Here is a 20,422-nt window from a genome sequence, read left to right as displayed (position 1 = left end):
AAAGAGTACCACACTTTAGGCATTCTAAATTTAACTAAACAGAGTACAAAATATATATCTCAAGAAGCACAAGACATCATACTGTCTATAAAATTGGTTTAAACATTCAATGTTCTGTATATTTTTCTCTTTGTGTTTCTTAGAGAACAATATATATCTATATATATATATATATATATATATATATATATATATATATAATATATATATATATATATATATATATATATATATATATATATATATATATATATATATATATATATATATATATATATATATATATATATATATATATAATACACAACTGAGTTGATCAGGATAATCTAAAATATTACATTTCCACTACAAATTTGTTTCGTATAGGCTGCAGAGCCACCTACACTCATCGGGTGGCTGTGATCGAAACAAATTTGTAGTGGAAATGTAATATTTTAGATTATCCTGATCAACTCAGTTGTGTATTTAGCTCTACTCTAGTATTGAGCACTCTACTCCAGCTGATCTTGAACTAAACAAGAAGTATATATATATATATATACATATATATATATATATATATATATATATATATATATATATATATATATATATATTATATATATATATATATATATATATATCTTTATGAGATCTTTAAGTTTCAAAAGAGTACCACACTTTAGGCATTCTAAATTTAACTAAACAGTGTACAAAATATATATCTCAAGAAGCACAAGACATCATTTTGTCTATAAAACTTGTTTTAACTTCAATGTTCTGTATATTTGTCTCATTGTGCTTCTTAGAGTGCAAAATGTATATCTCAAGAAGCACATGTATTCATAGAGGGTAGCTAGGTGAGATATTTATGTTTAAAAAGTGACACACACTTTAGACATTTTAAATTTAACTAAGCAGGAAAAGACATATTGTCGACAGAATTGGTTTTAATATTCAAATTTCATATTTTTTTCTCATTGTGCTTTTTAGAGTACAAAATATATATCTCAACACACACAAGACATCACACAGGGGAGGGATTTTGGTTTAAACTGTGACCTAAAATATGCATATTAATTTTAACTGAACACAAAATGGCATGATTGCTTAAAAATTAGTTTTAACATGCAATTTTCCTAATTTTTCTCATTGTGATTCTAATGGTACAAAATATGTATCTCAAGAAGCAAGAGCCATAACAGAGGGGAGGAAAAAGTTTTTTGTTTAAACTGTGATCCACACTTAGGCATTCTATATTTAACTATTATAGAATGACTGAATTTAACATAATAGGGTGTAATTGATGCGATTTTCCTATCTTTTTTCGGTGTGCTTCTAAGAGTAAAAAATATGTATCTCAAGAAGCATAACATGTTAGTGATCCACACTAGGCATTCAAACTTTCACTACAAAGAAATTAAATATTTTCAAAACAATGCAATTTTGCTATACTTTCTGATTGAGTGCTTCTAAGGACAAAAAGTATATATCTCAAGAAGCACATCATAATTAGATAAGGGGGTGGGGGATGGTGTGGAGAGAGTGAGAGACATTGCTATGTTTAAAAGTAGGCATTTTACGTTTACCTTAATATAAATTGACAGCATTAAAAATGAGTTTGGCATGCAATATTCCCATATTTTCTGATTGAGTGCTTCTAAAGATACAAAATATATCGCTCAAGAAGCATGTCATAGAGGGAGGGGGAGAGATGTTGTTATGTAGAAAATGTAGGCATTCTACGTTTACCTTAATAGAAACTGACAGCATTAAAAAATGAGTTTAACATGCAATTTTCCTATATTTACTGATATTTACTGATTGTGCTTCTAAAGGTACAAAACAAGTATCTCAAGAAGCACGTTCATTTTTGAAATGACATCCGCGTACGAGGATGCCCTTACACGCATGCGCACACTTATGCTTTCCCCTGCTTCTAATCGTGCTTTTTGTACTTTTTTTGTAAACTGCCATTCCTGGTCGAACGGGTCGCTTATGCAAATGTCAATCTGCGCATGCGCAGTGCTCCAAAATACATCTCTAAATTAAGAGAGAACACGAACTGATACTAGTAATTGTGTGTATATCGTTCGCGCTGTTCTAGTTCTGTGTGCATCATGGGAAATAGGGTCAAGATGACATATAAACCTTTAATTATGTTTTCTCAATATCTGTGCATTCATTTACATTCAAGAAAACAGATATGACTATGAAAATCATGCGGGATATTTAACGGTAAAGGAACTGTGGGTTTATGGGTGAAAAAGAGGGTTTTTGCTGTTGTAAGCGTTATCTAGGGTCATGTAAGGTCACCAGATAATGTTCCCGCCAACCTCAACCAATCAGAGTATCGCAATTCAGTGACGTCGATTCAGTACGGGTCGTGTTGTCACCTGAGTCAGCTCACGGCTACTTTCATTTGCTGGATCAGCAGTTATTTTCAAAATAGATTCACGTATACGGCATCGTGTACATTAAGAAGGTGTCAAAGGCAAGTATAAGGCGATCGCCTACTTCTTCAGTTTGTTTTTATGTACGAATGAGGTTCATAGGAGTAAGACGTCGACGGTGGACGTCAAGTCTCTGTAATTCACAGTGTCATACAGTGTCAGTGCAGTGATCGATCGAGACACACACCTGCATCGACTCGATGATCGAGCTCATGCAGTGATATATAGTAAAGACACTCTAGCCACACTCAGTTTAACATCGGATTTAGGGCTGTGGAAACCTCCTAGCCAATATCCAATATATATGTGATGAGTGAGTCTGTGTGAAGCAAGCTTTCGAAAAACTAGTGGTCTAGTTTACACAGGATTCAGCACAGTTATAGGCCACAGCACGCAGAAACGAGGTCAGAGGTCATCTTGTGTGATACATGTTGTTAATGTTATGATTGGGTATTGATCGTAGGTTTGACATCACACCATGGCAAACTGGGCATGGGGATACGGTGATGCAGACGATGATGACAACGAGGAAGAGGAGTTCTCATATCAGGTAAGACGTAGGTTTTGAGACTGTAGGCTTTCCAGGAAAACAGTGCAACGTACATTTTACTTTCATTCATGTTTGATAGTCAAGGTTTACATTTGAAAATGGATTCGATATTTGTATGATATGAACGGGAAATTTCTTGAAAGTTTCTGCTAAATCAGTGAAATCTCTGTCCATTGATGGAAGTGACAACCACACTCCTTGCTTTCTTCCATGTATTTTCGTAGCTTTGAAGTCTCCTAAATTTATCTTCCTGATCCTCTTGACTGTCTTGCTGTCTTTTGAATACCTCGGATGGAACAGAGAGCTCCCCTTCCATGGACTTGTAGAGAAAGCACTGGATCTATTGTTACCGTTTAAAACTGTAATTTAGTCAGTTAATTACTTGTTGTATGGTTATTCGGTCGAACCCTGTATAGGATTTTGTACTTCATTGATTTCAGACTCGTTTTGGTGGCCGTGATGGTTTGATATTTCTTATCGATTGCACCAAACCAATGTTTGAGAGACATGGTGATGAAGAGGAAAGCCACTTTGATCTCTGCATCAAGGTCAGTAAATTGTAAAAGATTATTCACACAGTGCTGGGGTTTATATCCTAGTACATCGTACAGCAGAAGTGTTGTGTGAGACGTGTTGTGTAAAGGACAATACAGAATCGTACAATGTACGAGGACAAAAATCCCAGTGTTTTCTGAATACCCTTATCATTGTACACCTTTTTAATAAAGTCAAATTTACGAGCAAAGTTAAAAATATAGTAGTTTCAGAATGCCCTGTATTTACACTGGGTTGTGCAATTTGTGCAGACTAGCTCGTCAGCCTACTTTGATAAAATATTATTAAAATGATCTTCACCTTACAAAATGTGAAAAGACACTGTCTTGCAATGATGGAATAAAATGCAAGGTGACACGTTCTGGCTCTCATGATGAAATTTTGGATTTGTAGCCAAGCACAGAATTTTCCACTTGAAATGTAGAAATCTTGCAACATGTTCTGTGCCAGTACTACAACTACACTTAAGTGAAACTGTTTCTAAGGACATTTACTTCTGCCATTTGTAGAGTTCTTTTAATCTGAAAAAATGACTGTCATTTTACGATGCCTCATGGCTTCAGCTTGCTTATCAGAATACATCTTGCTTTCTTGACAGTGTGCCAGGAGTGTTCTCAGCAACAAAATCATCAGCAGTGACCGAGATCTGATTGGCGTTGTTTTGTTCGGTACAACAGCTGCCAAGAATGACACTGACTTCAAACATATATACATCCTACAGGTAGGAAATAATGTATCAGTTTCTAGATGAAATTGATACCAACAGAAATCTATATCCCTCATGAATTAGACAAGGTCTAGTCTGCTTTGCCTTAAAAGGTCTGTTTTTGTATTCTGATTGGCTATGTATTTCATGCATCTGGTGTACACCTGGTTTCAGACTGGCTTTAACAAAGAAAGAGATCAACCAGAGGTAACTGAATATCACTCATATCCAAGTGAGTTATGCTGCATATAGGAAAGGACGCAGTATAATTTGAAACGTTTGCTGTACCTCACTTTTGTAATTCAGGTTTTATAATGTGAAAATTAGGCTATGCTGTGATTTTGATTGACAATAATATGAACTATGATCTTTTGTGAAGTCTGACTTCATCACAATACCCTCCCAAATCTCTGTGTTTGTATCAAAGGTACATTTACTAATAATAATAATAATAATACTTTATTGCATAACAACACACTTCGGGAAGTGCGGTAGAGCAAATCAAAGTCAAACATTACACACATGTTCAGGTAAGACTGCTGCTGGGGATGAATCTGTAGTGTAAGAAATATACCTTAAAAGAGGCTTCTTGTCCTCAAAATTCATGATGTACAGGAATTTCTCTCTGTCACTTAAATATTCAAAGTTCTCAAAATGTGATTTCATACTAGTGAAAAGAGTATTTCTATTATTAACATACTTGTCACACTTAATAATATAATGAAACTCATCTTCTACAGAAGACTTACAAAAAGTACAAAATCTCTCATTTAACGGGATTCTTGGGACTGACCTTCTGCCAATCTCAATTTGTAAATTATGATCAGAAATACGAAACTTGGTAATCAATTTCCTGCAGTTAATATTTGTAATATCCATCAAGTATTCCTCAAAAGTAAATAAAGTTTTAAATTTTCTGTATGTTCTTAGTTTATTTTTGTCCACACTCTGAGTCCTTACATCATTATGTAAATCATTCATCCATGAGACACGATATCTTTCTTTCAGTTCTCTGTGAACTGTTTTAAACAGTGAAATTAATGTTACAGATATTTGACCAGATAGATCTTCCACTATAATTATCCAAAATATACTGAATATACTCAAACCACTGGGAGTGGTGCTTAGCAGTTGTATATGCAGCACGTAGTAGAATATCATCTGATAAAACCAATCTATGCCAATATTTTATCATATGTAGTATAACAGTGAACTGAATGGGGTATCTACCCAATTCACCAACAATACCAGCTCGTGGAGCTTGTTTTGAAACACCAAGTAAATACCTGTAAAAGGAAATACTTACATCATTCATAAAATTCTTCTTATCATTGATTTCGTTTCCCCAAATTTCACATCCATAAGTCATAATGGGTACGATCAAACGATCAAAAAGGTCTAATGCAACTTGACAGGGAAACCATTATTGTGAGACATTCCCTTGTATAGGCTAAATAAGGCTTTTGTTGCTTTTAACTTGAGGTTGCGAAAATTGCCCTTAAATTTACCATTGGGAGTTATTACAAAGCCAAGGTAACAGTATTCATTCACCAACTCAAGTGGTATACCATTATAAAGTAAGGTAATATTTTTGAGAACCCTGTTAGTTTTATTAAAAATAATCACCTTAGTTTTTAGCTCCGCTGTCAGCGACGCGGAGCTTATCAAATAGGTTGATTTTCCGTCGTCGTCCGTCGTCGTCCGTCGTCCGTCGTCCGTCGTCCGTCGTCGTCGTCGTCGTCGTCGTCCGTCAACAATTGCCTTCTCCTCTGAAACCGCAAGTCCAATTGCTTTGAAATTTTATATGCAGCTCACTTTGGGTGACCTCACTTCAGTTTGTTCAAATCGTGGTGAAATTTGCATATTCCTATTTTTGGGGCATTTTTTGGTGTTTTTGGTAAAAAAATCTTCTTCTCTGAAACCGCTTGTCTGATTGCTTTGAAATTTGATATGCAGTTTACTTAGGATGACTTCAGTCAGATTTGTTCAAATCGTGGTGAAATTTGCATATTTGTATTTTTAAGGCAATTTTTGTCATTTTTGGTAAAAAAATCTTTAAAAATCTTCTTCTTCAAAACTACCAGTCAAATAGCTTTGATATTTAATACATATGTCCCTAGGGATGATCTATTTCAGATTTGTTCAAATTGTGCAGAAATATGCAAATTTGCATTTTTAAGGCAATTTTTGCCATTTTTGGTCAAAAAATGTATTCCTCTAAAAGTACTGGTCTGATAGTTTTGAAATTTGGTATACAGGTTTCTATAGATGAACTAAGTAATATATATTGAATTTCTGATGAAATCTGTAATTTTGTATATTTTGGGGCAATTGTTGCTATTTTGGTCAAAAAATGTGTATTTTCAAAATAACTCATCTGATAGCTTTGAAATTTGGTATACAGGTTCCTACAGATGAACTTAGTAATATATATTGAATTTCTGATGAAATCTGCAATTTTGTATTTTTGGGGCAATTTTTGCCACTTTTGGTCAAAAAATGTGTATTTCCAAAACTACTCATCTGATAGCTTTGCAATTTGGTATACAGGTTCCTACAGGTCACCTTAATGATATTTATTGAAATTATGATAAAATCTGCAATTTTGTAATTTTGGGGCAATTTTTGCCATTTTTGGTCAAAAAATGTGTTTCTAAAAAAGTACTGGTCTGATAGCTTTGAAATTTGGTATACAGGTTTCTACAGATGAGCTAAGTAATATATTGAATTTCTGATGAAATCTGTAATTTTGTATTTTTGGGGCAGTTTTTGCCATTTTTGGTCAAAAAATGTGTATTTCCAAAACTACTCTTGTCTCATCTGATAGCTTTGAAATTTGGTATATAGGTTTCTATAGATGAACTAAATAATATTTATTGAAATCATGATGAAATCTGTAATGTTGAATTTTTGGGTCAATTTTTTCCATTTTTGGTTGAAATATGTTTCTCAAAAAGTACTGGTCTAACAGCTTTGAAATTAGGTATACAGATTTCTATAGATGAACTAAATTTGATCATTTGAAATTATGATGAAATCTGCAAATTTTATTTTTGGGGCAATTGTTGCCATTTTTGGTCAGAAAATTTTATTCTCCAAAAAACTACTCATCAGATAGCTTTGGTTGACATGTTCTTAGGAATGATCCAATGTGATATATTCAAAGTATGATGAAATCTTCGATTGTGTATTTTTGCAGCTATTTTAGCCACTTTTTTCTGGCCACTGCATTGAGCTATCAAAGATTTCCACCTTATTCATCAACATGTGTCAAAAATAGTTATTCTCTACATAAACACAGCGGAGCTATATCGGCCGCTAGGTCGCTTGTCTTAGTACTAATTGTAAGCTTCCATTTTGAACAAAATGAAACAATTTATCAAGACAACTTTGTAATCCTGCTTGCGATTCAGACATTAATAGCAAGTCATCTGCATACATGAGACAACTAATTGAGAGTGTACCAAGTTTGATAGGGCAGTCATTAACAGAGTCAAAAATCCCAGGAAGATCATTCAAATAAATATTAAATAAAGTAGGACTTAAATTGCAGCCTTGCTTAACCCCAATATTGGACATGAAGTTGTCAGTAAAACTGTTATTAGTTTTCACACAATAACTGACATTCTCATACATAGACTTAATAAGCATGTAAAAATTCCCATTGATACCATAGTTTTTAAGTTTCCAAAGCAAACCAGTCCTCCATACTCTATCGAAGGCCTTATGGAAATCAATAAAGCAGCAGAACATACGTTTGTGACAGGGCTTACAATCTGTTCCCATATCTGAAGAATACAAATATTTGTCAACAGCTGATTTTAAGACAAAAACATTATCTGCAGTCCTTCTCTTAGCTCTAAAACCAGACTGGAAAGTGTATTAATTCCCTTCTTATTCAAAAAGGTAACAAGTCTACAATTAAGGGCTGAAGTAAAAAGTTTAGCAATACAACTATTGATTGAAATACCTCTATAATTAGAAGGATCATTCTTGTCTCCTGATTTATAAATTGGTACTATAAAGGCAGTTTTCCATGAATTTGGAAAGCTGCCTGATCGAAGAATAGCATTGAACAAAAAACAAAGTGAGTTGAGAAGGGAATGGCCCCCAAATTTCAACATCTCATTTAAAATACCATCCGTTCCTGGGGATTTCCCAGACTTTAATTTGCCAAGTACTTTTTGTAATTCTGAATTGGAGAAATAGCAATTTAAGATGGGACATATATTTTCATTGTTGCTCATTTCTAAACCAGTTAAATCAGTAACAACCATTTTCGACCACGTGTCTATTTCAGCAGAATCAAAATTGCCTAACTTCTTAAAATGTTCATACCAAATATTAGGGGAGATGGAAGATGCTCCTTTGTTTTCTGTGTGCACCTCTGTTACTTCTTTCCAAAGTTTCCAGAAATCAGTACTTTTGTTAGTGTGTGCGTTTTCTAACTGTGCAATCTGATTCTTTTTGAAAGTAGATTTTTTGTGTTTGATCAACTTTTTATATTCTTCTTCAATTTGAAACATTTGCCACGGATGAAAGGGTCACTAGGAAGCGACTCAATAACTTACATGCCTCACGTAAGTCCTTCCTAGCTAAATAACAAGATTTATCAAACCACCTTTGCTTTTTACTGATGAAAGCTGAAAAATAATTGCTGTTTGGTCTGAGACGAAAAAAGTTACAGACGTGACAAACGGGAGTATTGGCTATTTAGTGTAAATTAGACTTTTCATAAATTTGTAGCCCTAACAACATTTCATGGAGAAGAGGGTTACAAGTCATAAATTGATTTGGTAAACCACTCCAAAAATCATGGACTTTTCAGGAAAGTTCAGGTTGTTTTTGAGGGAAATCTGTGTGCCCTTAGGAATTCAATTTTCTGTTTTCCAGGAGTTGGAACAGCCGTGTGCAGCAAGAATTCTTGAGTTAGAAGAATATCTAGGTAAGTGGAGCCGCTGCTTGTTTTACAGAGGCAAAAATCCTAGCAAAGCGTTTCCAGCTCGTTGTGTATTGAGTGAGCAAGTCAATAAATGCCCTGAAGATATGCTATTTGGGATTCACCGTCATTCAAAATGTCAGGGCATGTACATTCCGGGAAGATCCTTCAATTTTAAAACCTCCTGGAAAGTCCTGGAAAAGTCCTTGAAAATGAAATTCAGTCCTGAAAAATTCTGGAATATTGATAATCTGTCCCCAATTTTTAAAATTGACAAGATGATCAATTATGATATTGTAAAAAATGATATGTAAAATGTTCTTTAAAAATCGTATATTGTAAAAAGGATAACAGGAAAATGGTATTTTGGACCTCAAAAAGTCTGTGTAAATTACTTAAAAAGTCATCAAAAGTCCTTGAATTTTTGGATCATGTAATATGAAATATTTCATGAAATTATGAAATACCAGCCAGTTGCAGTAAAATAAATATGCTAAATTACAGATGACAGTAACAACAATTTTGCCAAGAATATCGGACACAGTATGGACTTTCAACTCAGTGATGCATTGTGGACCTGCTCGCATATGTTTTCTAACAGGTAAAAATTTATTCACCAATCTGCTGCCGACAATGATTTGAAGAAAAAACTTTATTTGCATCTTTTTGATATTTTAAAGTGTTGAACTGTGTATTTTAAGTGTTCTTTTCTTCATTTTCATTTGTGAAAATAATAGTATGTAATTCAGTAGATTTTTGATTGGATTTGAACTCACATCATACGGCATTCAGTCACCTAGCAGAGACATCACAGTGAAAACAGTGCAATGTGTGGACAAGACATGCACATGCCATTAAAGCCCCGTGTGGACTTAATCCAAAAATCTAGCAACATATTTATATAACGATTGCAATTTCAAAGGAAAACAAAAGACAGAAACACCTCGTAATCTTCTTAACACCATATTTAATCCAGTGATAAGGCCGGGATCTTTTCGCACCGGGGTTTAAGCTATGCCATGTCTGTGTTTGTTCAGTATTTCACCTCTGATTCCCTGTAAACATTAGCAACAATGGGTGTGGGCCAATAATCATGGTGGTGAAAATGTTAGTAACTGTACGTTACCCTACATGCAAGTGTTATAATAGACAAAAATTTTATGCTTAAACTGGTATATTTTATGTTGCATACCCTGACAATTTCATCCCCGCAAATTTATTCTGCCTAATGGCTTGTCATGATCTCTTTGGCAGTGAACAGAAAATCGGACACAAACGTGTCATGTTGTTCACCAACAATGACAATCCACACGCCGGCGACACGGGGGCACAACGACAAGCCAAGACAAAAGCCAAAGATCTGAATGAACTTGGCATTGACCTTGACCTGATGCATATGCAGTCACCTGGTCGATCCTTTGACCTCTCGAAGTTTTACCAGGTAAGATGTATGCCCAATGTTTGTGAATTGAGCTTTCATTTCATCATGAGGGGTTCATCCACACCTGAAAGTCCTTGAAAATGAAATTGAATGCTGGAAAGTCCGAAAAATTGATTTCACCCACAATGTTTGCAAATCCTGGAAGTGATTGGTCATAATTGATATCATAAAATTGATATGTAAAATTTGTGTATAAAAATAATAAATCATAAAAATGGTACCCAGGAAAAGTTGTTTTAGACCAAATAAATTCTGTGAAAACTGATAAAAATTTTTTGTAAATCTTTAAATTTTTAGTTGACTTTGAGTGACTTGGAGTGTATTGTAAACTCTAAAATCAGAAGTCTTCTTGAAGTGCAATTCATGTCTACTCAACTCGATTATATCCAAAAAAGTTATCAAAATGTGTATCGCAATTTCCACGGCATCCAGTCAATACAATTAATCATGGAGCATGTGAATGTTTGTTTAATGGAGTCACACAATCTTTTGATTTTGGAGGTACTTTTGAAAATGCATTTTTCAATGGCAGTTTTTTTCTGGTATTATATATATATATAGCTCATTCCAATCCTTGCCGTGAATTTACTGTCTAGGATGTGATTTTCGTTCCTGACGATGAAGATGTGTCTGTGTTGCCGGATCCAGCAGAGAAATTTGAGGAGTTGCTCTCAAGAGTGAGAAGCAAGGATCACAAGAAGAGATCCCAGGGAAGAGTGACATTTAAACTGGGAGAGGGCCTGGAAATGGCAGTGTCATTGTGAGTGACAAGGGAATGTTTGGCTCGGGGGCACTTTTAATGCAAACTGTAAAACGTCTTGTTCTCATTTTTTATCCAACACAAGCCATATTGACCAGAAATTTTACTACTTTTGACTGACTTCTGTAAAAAGTATCAATAATTTACTGAAATGTAATTTTTCTATTCTTGCAAATGTATGAAAATATAGAATAACAAGAGATTCTATTGTTCTACCAGCAACATTTGTGAAGTTTACATCCCACAGAGAATGTCTTGAATATCGAAATAGTAAGATTTAAGCCTTGTGAAAATGAATAATTTTACTATATATGCCTTGAAATTTTTTAATCCAGGGGTAATACACTTGACGTATTTACTTTTCTTCTCATATAGGCCATCAATTGCAAATTTTCCACCTGGTGGAAAATATTTGTGAGCACCTTGTAAATGTGTTTTAAGTGCTTTCAGTGGTTGGTCGGCTGGTTCAAAGTTTGTCGTTATGAGATGCTTTTGATTTACTAGAAATGACATGCTTTCTCCAAAACGTTGAAATGAATTTCAGGGCTGCTATAAATTAACCTTTTTAAGTTGTAGCCCAAGTGTACAACCACTTCCAAAAATTAGTAGTCTGGCGAAGACATCTGGTAGTCCGCTTTTACCCCAGCCATGTGGCTAATTTTAAATTACATGATTAATATGTCTGACAATCTGACAAAAAAAATCAATGTCAGATAATTCTCAACTAGTTTAATTTTCCTTCAACAAAGTGTCAGTATACAAAAACACTTTCAAACGGAGATGTACTTTTAATATAGGCTAATCAAATAATATCTCTCTTTCATCATCCTGACCAGCCAAAGTAGATTTAGAATGAATAAATTATAGCTGATGATTAATTGATCATTATTGTTCAAATTTTGCCAGGTTTAGGGACCGTTTCATATTGTCACATAAATTCAAAAAGCGATATTCATTTGTTTACGGGGTGGGGGGGGGGATGGTCGACCTGCATTCAATTAGTGAACTTCACTTTCACAATTCTATTTTGTGATTGCAAGTTCTCTTTATATTGTGTGTAAAAATAAACCAAAAAACTGCGCACTTGTACCAACAAATTTTGCTATTTCCGATGTCATGCTCACGGTTGTTAGTATTCAGATTTGATTGATTACTTGACGATGTAATGTGGTCAGGGGATACATATTCTTCAGAAGTTATATCAAAATGCTACATTGTACTCTCAGACAGGCATCAACATTTAACACTTTTGAACTTTCGTTTAGGAGAGGCGGGAGAGGGTTTGATGTAAACGAAGGAATTTCGTTTCTTGAACTTATGCGACAATTTGAGACGGTCCCTTAGATACTGTCAGACAGCCTGAGAAAGTCTGCCAGCCAGCCTGGAGCTGACACACCCTATAAAGCTGTACATTGCAGTTCCATTCCATGACAAATGGATAAGTGGCATTCTCACGGGAAAACTACTTCTAGAAATTAGCAGTCCTAAGGTTAGGTTTATTTGTCCTTGGATTTGGGATTACCGGGAGTTGGATCCTTGAATTTAGAGTGATATGTAGCTAGTACATACAGACAGTATTACCGTCACTGATTTACTCATCATTTTGTTCCGTGCTAGGTATAATCTGGTCCGTGCTACAACCAAGTCTACTCCCATCAACCTTGACAAGAAAACCAATGAACCTGTGCAGACCAAGTCATCTAGATTTAGCGATGTAAGTTTTGAAAAAGTAACGTTCCTATACATTATTGGACTTGAAAATTGGCAAAGTCCATTACAAAAAAGGCAGTTTAGCAAGAATTCTGGTCCAGACTACAATTCCAATGTCAACAATAGCAGTGCCTTACACATGTACAGACAAGCTACATAGTAGATGTTTTAAGATTCTTCAGGGAGTGGAACAAGAACTTGCAATTGACATACAAAACAAGAGTAGTGAAAAAATTGTCAAAAAGTTCCTGCTACTGGTCCATTCACCTGTTCATGAGGAGACTTACGGTGAATTATAAAGCGATAACAAGTTGTGCAGTCTGATACTGAGAAAGTGCAAAGTGCAGTCACCATGGTTACCAAGTGACACTTTTGAGACATCACTGATATCAACTGTTAGCCCTGTTGCAAAATGTTTGCTTTTTATACCTTATGATAGGAAACTGGCGAGAAATTGATGCCAAGCGATGTGAAAAAATTCCAGAAATTTGGTGGAAGAAGAATCATCTTTGATGCAGATGAAGTCACGGAGATCAAGAAATTTGGTGATCCAGGTAAAGGAGACAAACTATGATGATGAATGTGATGGTACTTTGATGTGATGGAAGAATGATTCCAGAAATTTACGTTGACAAAATCAGATCAAAATAGATCTGGTGAAAAGTTAAGGTACAATGTGCCTTGGGGACAAGTATTCAAACTCTCAAACTTTTACATTTCGTTTCTAATTTACCATTTGTGGGGCTCATTTTAAAACTCTTTGAGTCAGAAAAATTTTCACTGTCTTAGTTTTTTCAAAAATTGAAAGTTTTATCTTTCTCCATAGAGTTAACACAGGGATGGCGGCCATTTTGAATTTCAAATATCGGTAAATGTTAGGTAAATTGTTTATCTGGTACCAAACTTTGCACAGTAACCCCCGATTTTTATTCTTGATGTGGAAAGAGAATGTTTGAAAGATTCCTTGAGGAAAGTTTGAGCAAAAGTTCAAGTCTTTCACTTTTGAGGCGCATACTACGTTAAATGAAATCACAAAAGTGGTGTCCATCAACAGTGCCTAACATTATTGTCATATGTGTGAGACAAATTTTTGCAAACGTTCAATTTTTTCAAATATTTTAAAAATGAAAACCCAGCAATGAAAATATAAGTCAACAGAGTATAAATTCGTTAAAATTTTTATGTTTTTACTCATAATTGTGCAGATTTTGACGTACTGGCTATGCTACGCCGGCAAACGTTGTACGTAACGCAGTGAAAGTCTACTACTCACCCGCTTCACGGGCCAAAAATCGCTGATTTCCACAGTTATAAAACATTACGGCGCTAAACCATGCACACGAACACTTACCAGAGCTAGTCCCATGCACTACTAGGTGTTTTCTTGTAGTAGCATAAATATTCACTTCGTATTTCACTTTTTTTCGCTCGAAAATCACACCTTTCCGTGTCAAAGTATAGGAGTCATCGTGTGCTTGACCGCACTTCCGGTCAGTATTTTCCCATAATTCCATGCCCCCTTGCGACAGATGCAAAGTGTGTTTTTATCTGATCATGCCAATTCTGGACATCAATATCTCTGCTTCGTTGTCTAAACTGTGATAAAAATACAACTTCATTTCCTACCCCCTGGCTGAGCCAACTTTCTGCACCATTATAATAGAGGTACACAACCATCTCATTGTTAGGTATGGTACTGATGGGATTTAAACCAAGATCAAGCCTTAAACGTTACCACCATGTGAGACCAGCACAGTTTATCCATCCTGATGAAAATAGTGTGACTGGCAGCACATCACTCTTTTCAGCACTGTTACAGAAATGTGTCGCCAGGGATGTCATCGCCATCTGTAAGATCGTTGCACGGAAGAATTCACCTCCTAGATTCGTTGCTCTCTTGCCGCAGGTTTGTCAGAAAGTTTCATCTTTACTTTACCCTTTCACCACCATGGTTTGTCCCAAACCATTTGTATCAGTGGTGATTGTGGACCTTTTTACTGGAAAAGTTAGGGGTGGACAGGGTAACCTAGGTGACACTTGTGTTTCACTTCTTGTTTGATTTAGCTTCAGAAATGCAAGGCCCCTTTCTCAGCATATACCGTAATTTATTACCAAATAATTTTTTCTTTATTACATTCCTGAAATTTATAAATCTTGATCCATTGTTTTTTTTTGTCAATAAACCAGGAAGAAGAGCTGGATGATCACAATGTCCAGTTGACGCCGGCAGGATTCCATGTTATTTTCCTGCCGTTTTGTGATGACATTAGAAAACTGAAATATGAAAGTGCTCCCAAAGGTACGCATTTGTCCATAGAAATGAATCTTCTTGTATGAGTATACACACACATGGATTTTGCAAAACAATTAATAGATAAGACTAGTATATTACTGCTTTGTAATATTAATGGCATCAGTTTTAATTTTCATTTTTTTAAAGTCAATTTGACAGTATAAACATGAGTGTAATGAGATTATTGTTCGACATTGTGCTTGTAGAGAATGTTTCAGAAATTTTTCTGTGATTTTTTTTGCAGCCAACACTGATCAAGTTGACAAAGCCAAAGAGATGGTCAAGAAATTACAGTTCACTTACAGGAGTGAAGCCTTTGAGAATCCATCACTTCAAACTCACTACAGAAACTTAGAAGCTCTGGCCTTGGACAGGGACGTCCCTGATGATGTACCAGACTACACAGGTATTCGAAGTCACTCTTTTTTTCACTGGCAGGCGTGTCTATCACTCTATCTTTACGAAGGCAAGATTGGACAAACATATAGGGAAAAGGAAAAAAAATGATTATTGGAATCTTTACATTTTTGCAATAGATTTGAACTGACATTATGGTGGCCATTTATGTTATCATATATCAGTTTTGTATCACAGTTAAGCCTAAAACGTTTCTGTATATTAATTTTTCCAGAACCAAATAACGAAAACATTAAAAAAAGGGCCGGGAGAATAATACAAGAGTTCAAGGAATTGGTGTTTCCCGATGGCTATGATCCAGATGCCCCACCTGCAAAGCGAAAGGTAATTATTCATCGACATCAGTACAATAACAAAACACTGTTTTGAGAAGTCAGAACATTCCTGGTGCTCAACAGAGCTGCTTGCAAGTGACGTCATTGTTCTCTCATTAATATGCAATAATAAATATTCATCTGCAAATTTTGATTACATTTTTGGAAATTACAGAAAAGCAAAAATACAACTTAATAGGCAACTGCTAATGTTACAACAAACACTAAAGGACATATCAACGGCTCAGATTACAAGTATGAACAGCCACCCATGCAACGCTTACAAAATTTGTCTGAATTTAAAGCAGCAGTGTCTGGTGTCTTGCACTTGCAGCTACAGTATGTTCAGTAACAAACCTGTAGCCACAAACAGCACTATTCTGACATGATCTACAAGTTTTTCAGCACCCAATTGAACAATGTCAAGGCCATAATTCCAAGCCTATGATGTCAGACTGCTTTCTTCCTCACTAGTCAAGAGAAAACTTGTCAGAACTGAAAGCTTTCGCTTTCAAAAATTACAGTCAGACCTGTCCTAGTGGAAAACCTTACAGAGAAGTTCCCTGGCCTTTTACAGAACAGCCACCGCTCTTATGTGGTCAGTGGCCACATTTGTTTGCTCAAGTTCGATACAAAATCTGTTTAATGGTCAGCATTTCTGATTTTGAATGACCCCTGCCAAAAAAATGCTTTGAAGGGAAAGCAAGAAATTGGTCTATTTCAACTGCTTTTATAGCTGCAAAATGATTCGTTCAAGAGGTTTATGATATTGAACTTTATTAGTGCTGTTATTTGTCCTAAATTCATCACTCAGCACACCACCTACGCTGAAAGTAATGCCATATCCACCCTCTATACAAAGGTCACCTCCATGTAGTGGTCACATTTTCTCGGTCCATTGGGTGACCACTATACACAGGTTGGACTGTATATTTAATGAGACCTCTTCATGGCCTCGGAAACCGTCATGATTATTTGATTAGACAGTTGCAGTATTTCACATCTCTGAAGATTAAATGATATGAAAGGAAGACAAATCTATGGTATTGCATGAAAAATGTGACTCTTGTATGTAGGATAAACCACAAGTGATTAGTTATATCATCTGCAACCATATTTCATCTATTAGCTCTGGACCATAATCAGTCTTGAAAAAGTGTAGCAGACAAGTATTTTTTGTAGGACTTTGGAAATTTAAGTTAGTGATTTTCTTGGAGTAGGCTGTCTTACTGTCAGGTGTTTTTATCATATTACAGCTTGCTGGCGGTGGAGGCGGGGCTGCTAAGAAACCAAAAGTTGAAATTGATGTCAGCATTGAAGATGAAGCCAAAGCTGGCAGGGTGAGTCTCACAGCATCTTCTCCCTGTCACTTGATTTTGCAATGGTTTTCTTTTCATGTGGGTCTATTTGTCAAACTCTGTGTACAGCTTTCTTACATTGCTTTTGTGATTTACGGATCGGTTGTATTGTTGGTTGTTTGCACAATTTAATTAGGAAATGTTGATGTCTTCCTTCGCAGCTTGGTAAATTGACAGTTCCAGTACTGAAAGATTTCTGTAAATCCCAAGGCCTTACAACAGCTGGCAAGAAGCAGGATCTGATTGCGACGATAAATCAACACTTTGGGCTGTAGACCGAGCACTAGAGGGCAGACTAATGAGTACATACACTGGGTGAACTTAATTGAGGCGACCGGTGTAGACCGGTGCATGCAGGCCAACAAGGTTCGTACTTGATTGGTTCGGGGATTGTGCACGAGCATCTATTCGGGGATCCCCGACTAGCCCGATCGATTTTGGCCGAGAGCAGATGAATACAATATGGCGACCAATACTTAATTGGAGAAGCAGCTGGATGACCCCGACCATGTGACGGAAAAAACTGGTCACGCTCCGGTCAGGTCAACTAGGGTGCCTCAATCAAGACCACCCACTCTCACAGTTGAGGGCAACATCATTATACAATTTCCTACCACTTGAGGGCTCAGTACATTGGATATTCAAGATGGTGGCCATTTTTTTCTACTCTACGAAACTGCTCAAATTTTAAAGATGTGGATTATCTCATTGTCTAGACATTATATGGTACTTTCCTGACATTTTCTGGATGCATGACAATGAAACACACCGTATTTATTAGGACAATCCTTTTCAAGAGATCAACATACACAGAACATGTTTTTACTGACCAATCTAATTAGGAGAATTCTCTGTGAAAGGGAATACAGCTTCTTGTTACTTTTGATAACAATGCTATTACTTTTGTTCCAGAACATTGTGCATCCTTTTTACCTTAAAGTATGTTGATGAAGCTTTGAAAGCACAATGCATAAATTATAGCACCTGGAACCAGACATCATTGCTTTTGTATAGATATTGTATGGCATTGTTGAGTAATATAATTCATAATACCAATCACAATTTGGTGCCTTGTGTTGTGATTGGTGACCATGGCAAATTTATCGTCCAAAGTGGCACATCAGCCTCGAATGCCTTAAGTTACTCACCCTGGAGTGAAAAGCATCATGGGATCAGTGACAGGACCATGATGCATTTGTCATATACCGGTAATACACAAACAGTGTGTAGTGTTAATGTCTAAAATATAAATTTGATTTTACAGAAATATGCATCTTCTGATTCACGGAAGGAATTATATCAGAAACATACGCCCTCTGTTTAATTTATCAATTTGGAGTGTTAAAGTGTCAAAAATATTGTAATCAACCCACAGTCCCTCCACAAAGGGACTGACCAACCATAGTCAACTGAGAAAGTATATTGTCAGCCCTTGAGATTTTAGGTTGACATGGTCTCCTGTGAATTTATTTTGTTTTTTGTACAATTTTCATGCACCTGGTACTTATATTTCATATTATTATATAAACTTTCAAACATTTCATATTACTCATGTTGATTGACAGACTGTCTGATAGTCATCTTTACTGATACCAACACGTCTTGGATGTCTTTAACAGATCTTATTTTGTGCTTTCCTAGCCATGTGTTACTCATCAGAATCTTTCAGAATCAAATGTTCAAACTGCTTCTTGTTTATATGTCTTGCTTTGTTCACCTTCCAAAAAGTACTATTTTGTATTTTCTAGTTTAGAACGCCCTCTAGGTGGCGCCCTCTGGACTTGGTTTGATTGGTCATCTTAGTTTATGTCTTTGTTTCTCAAAATGTACTTCTTTTGTCTTCACAAGATGCTGATTTTATAAAAATGTCTTGATTGTACATGAAACAAGTAGAAATGGAACAACCTTTGGTACTGAACATGACATCATAGCTTTGATTTTTCAACAACTCTGTTGTGTGCAGTATTTCTGTACAACGACCCACAACATGTCAAGAATAGTTTCATAAAGTTTCTGAAAAATCTAAAATGGAGCAGTTTTAATCTTTGTCCATTTGTATCTGTATTTTGGAAAGTTCGAGATTCTTAAAGGGACAAAGTCGGCCATTTTTTCTTAAATTTTGTTGAATGCGAGATACAATTTATATTGTTTGACATGTTGAAAGATGCTTAATGAATGGGTGACCATGCATATATTCGACCCTGGTCTTAGACACGGTAAATGAAAATTACGAAAATGAATTAATGATCACGACCATTAATTCATTCTAGCGATGGTTTCATGTATTGTGTCTAAAACCGGGGTCGAATATATGCATGGTCACCCATTCATTCAGTATCTTTCAACATGTCAAACAATATAAATTGTATCTCGCATTCAACAGAATTTATGAAAAAATGGCCGACTTTGTCCCTTTAAGACTTCTTATATTTTGACGATGACTTTTAGTATATTAAGTATGTTTACCTGAAATGCCCCATAGTTCAGTCTTAAGTCAAATTGGATTAACTATATCAGTTGATGGAAAGATGTTTGTCCGGTAACAGGGTAGAAGTTTTGTATTGTGAACAATCAATAAATAGGCAACACAGCCTTTGTTTGTAACTGACACGTCCATGGCAGGTTTAATGGATCTTTCTTGCGACAATACATGAGATAATATCATTGAAATGTTGGTTGATTGTGGCAAAGTACAGCAACGCTATTATAGAAGTTCCTGATGATGTCCTTCAGACTACTTCAGCACCGGTTGGAACATGGGGATCGTCATGCTTAGTCTTCGATGACGGTTTAGACGTCAACGGAGCGAGGTGCATTCCAACCGAGCCTAGTTCGGTCTCGGCCATTGGTGACAGTTTTGAAGATCTTTTGCCGAGAAGGCGATGGAAGGAACCAGTGTTGGAAGCGGCCGTTGCCAGCACTTTACTGTTGCTGTGGTTGATGTCTG

The 20,422-nt window shown here is 35.8% G+C and overlaps 1 protein-coding gene across 1 annotated transcript; it reads left to right on the top strand.

Moving 5' to 3' along the window:
* Positions 1-2,331: 2,331 nt before the first annotated feature.
* LOC139130884 (X-ray repair cross-complementing protein 6-like) lies at positions 2,332-17,758 on the top strand. The gene is made up of 16 exons (XM_070696697.1): positions 2,332-2,473; positions 2,896-2,982; positions 3,423-3,530; positions 4,136-4,258; positions 9,137-9,188; positions 9,687-9,783; positions 10,437-10,623; positions 11,220-11,383; positions 13,001-13,097; positions 13,533-13,647; positions 14,782-14,999; positions 15,281-15,392; positions 15,631-15,792; positions 16,018-16,127; positions 17,374-17,457; positions 17,637-17,758. The coding sequence occupies exons 2-16, from the start codon at positions 2,911-2,913 to the stop codon at positions 17,748-17,750; spliced, it is 1,815 nt and encodes a 604-aa protein (XP_070552798.1). The 5' UTR covers positions 2,332-2,473; positions 2,896-2,910; the 3' UTR covers positions 17,751-17,758.
* The last annotated feature ends 2,664 nt before the right edge of the window (positions 17,759-20,422 follow it).

The sequence above is a fragment of the Ptychodera flava genome, chromosome 1 (genome assembly GCF_041260155.1).
Source record: "Ptychodera flava strain L36383 chromosome 1, AS_Pfla_20210202, whole genome shotgun sequence".
In the NCBI taxonomy this organism is placed as follows: Eukaryota; Metazoa; Hemichordata; class Enteropneusta; family Ptychoderidae; genus Ptychodera; species Ptychodera flava.
This window is presented reverse-complemented; position numbering and strand designations above follow the sequence as displayed.

Bases quoted from the DNA above. Each gene is read 5' to 3' on its own strand.
- LOC139130884 (XM_070696697.1), top strand. From the start codon at position 2,911: ATGGCAAACTGGGCATGGGGATACGGTGATGCAGACGATGATGACAAC. The intron at 9,189-9,686 runs GTAAGTGGAGCC...GCTAAATTACAG, and splicing joins TGAGTTAGAAGAATATCTAG to ATGACAGTAACAACAATTTT. The intron at 11,384-13,000 runs GTGAGTGACAAG...GTTCCGTGCTAG, and splicing joins CTGGAAATGGCAGTGTCATT to GTATAATCTGGTCCGTGCTA.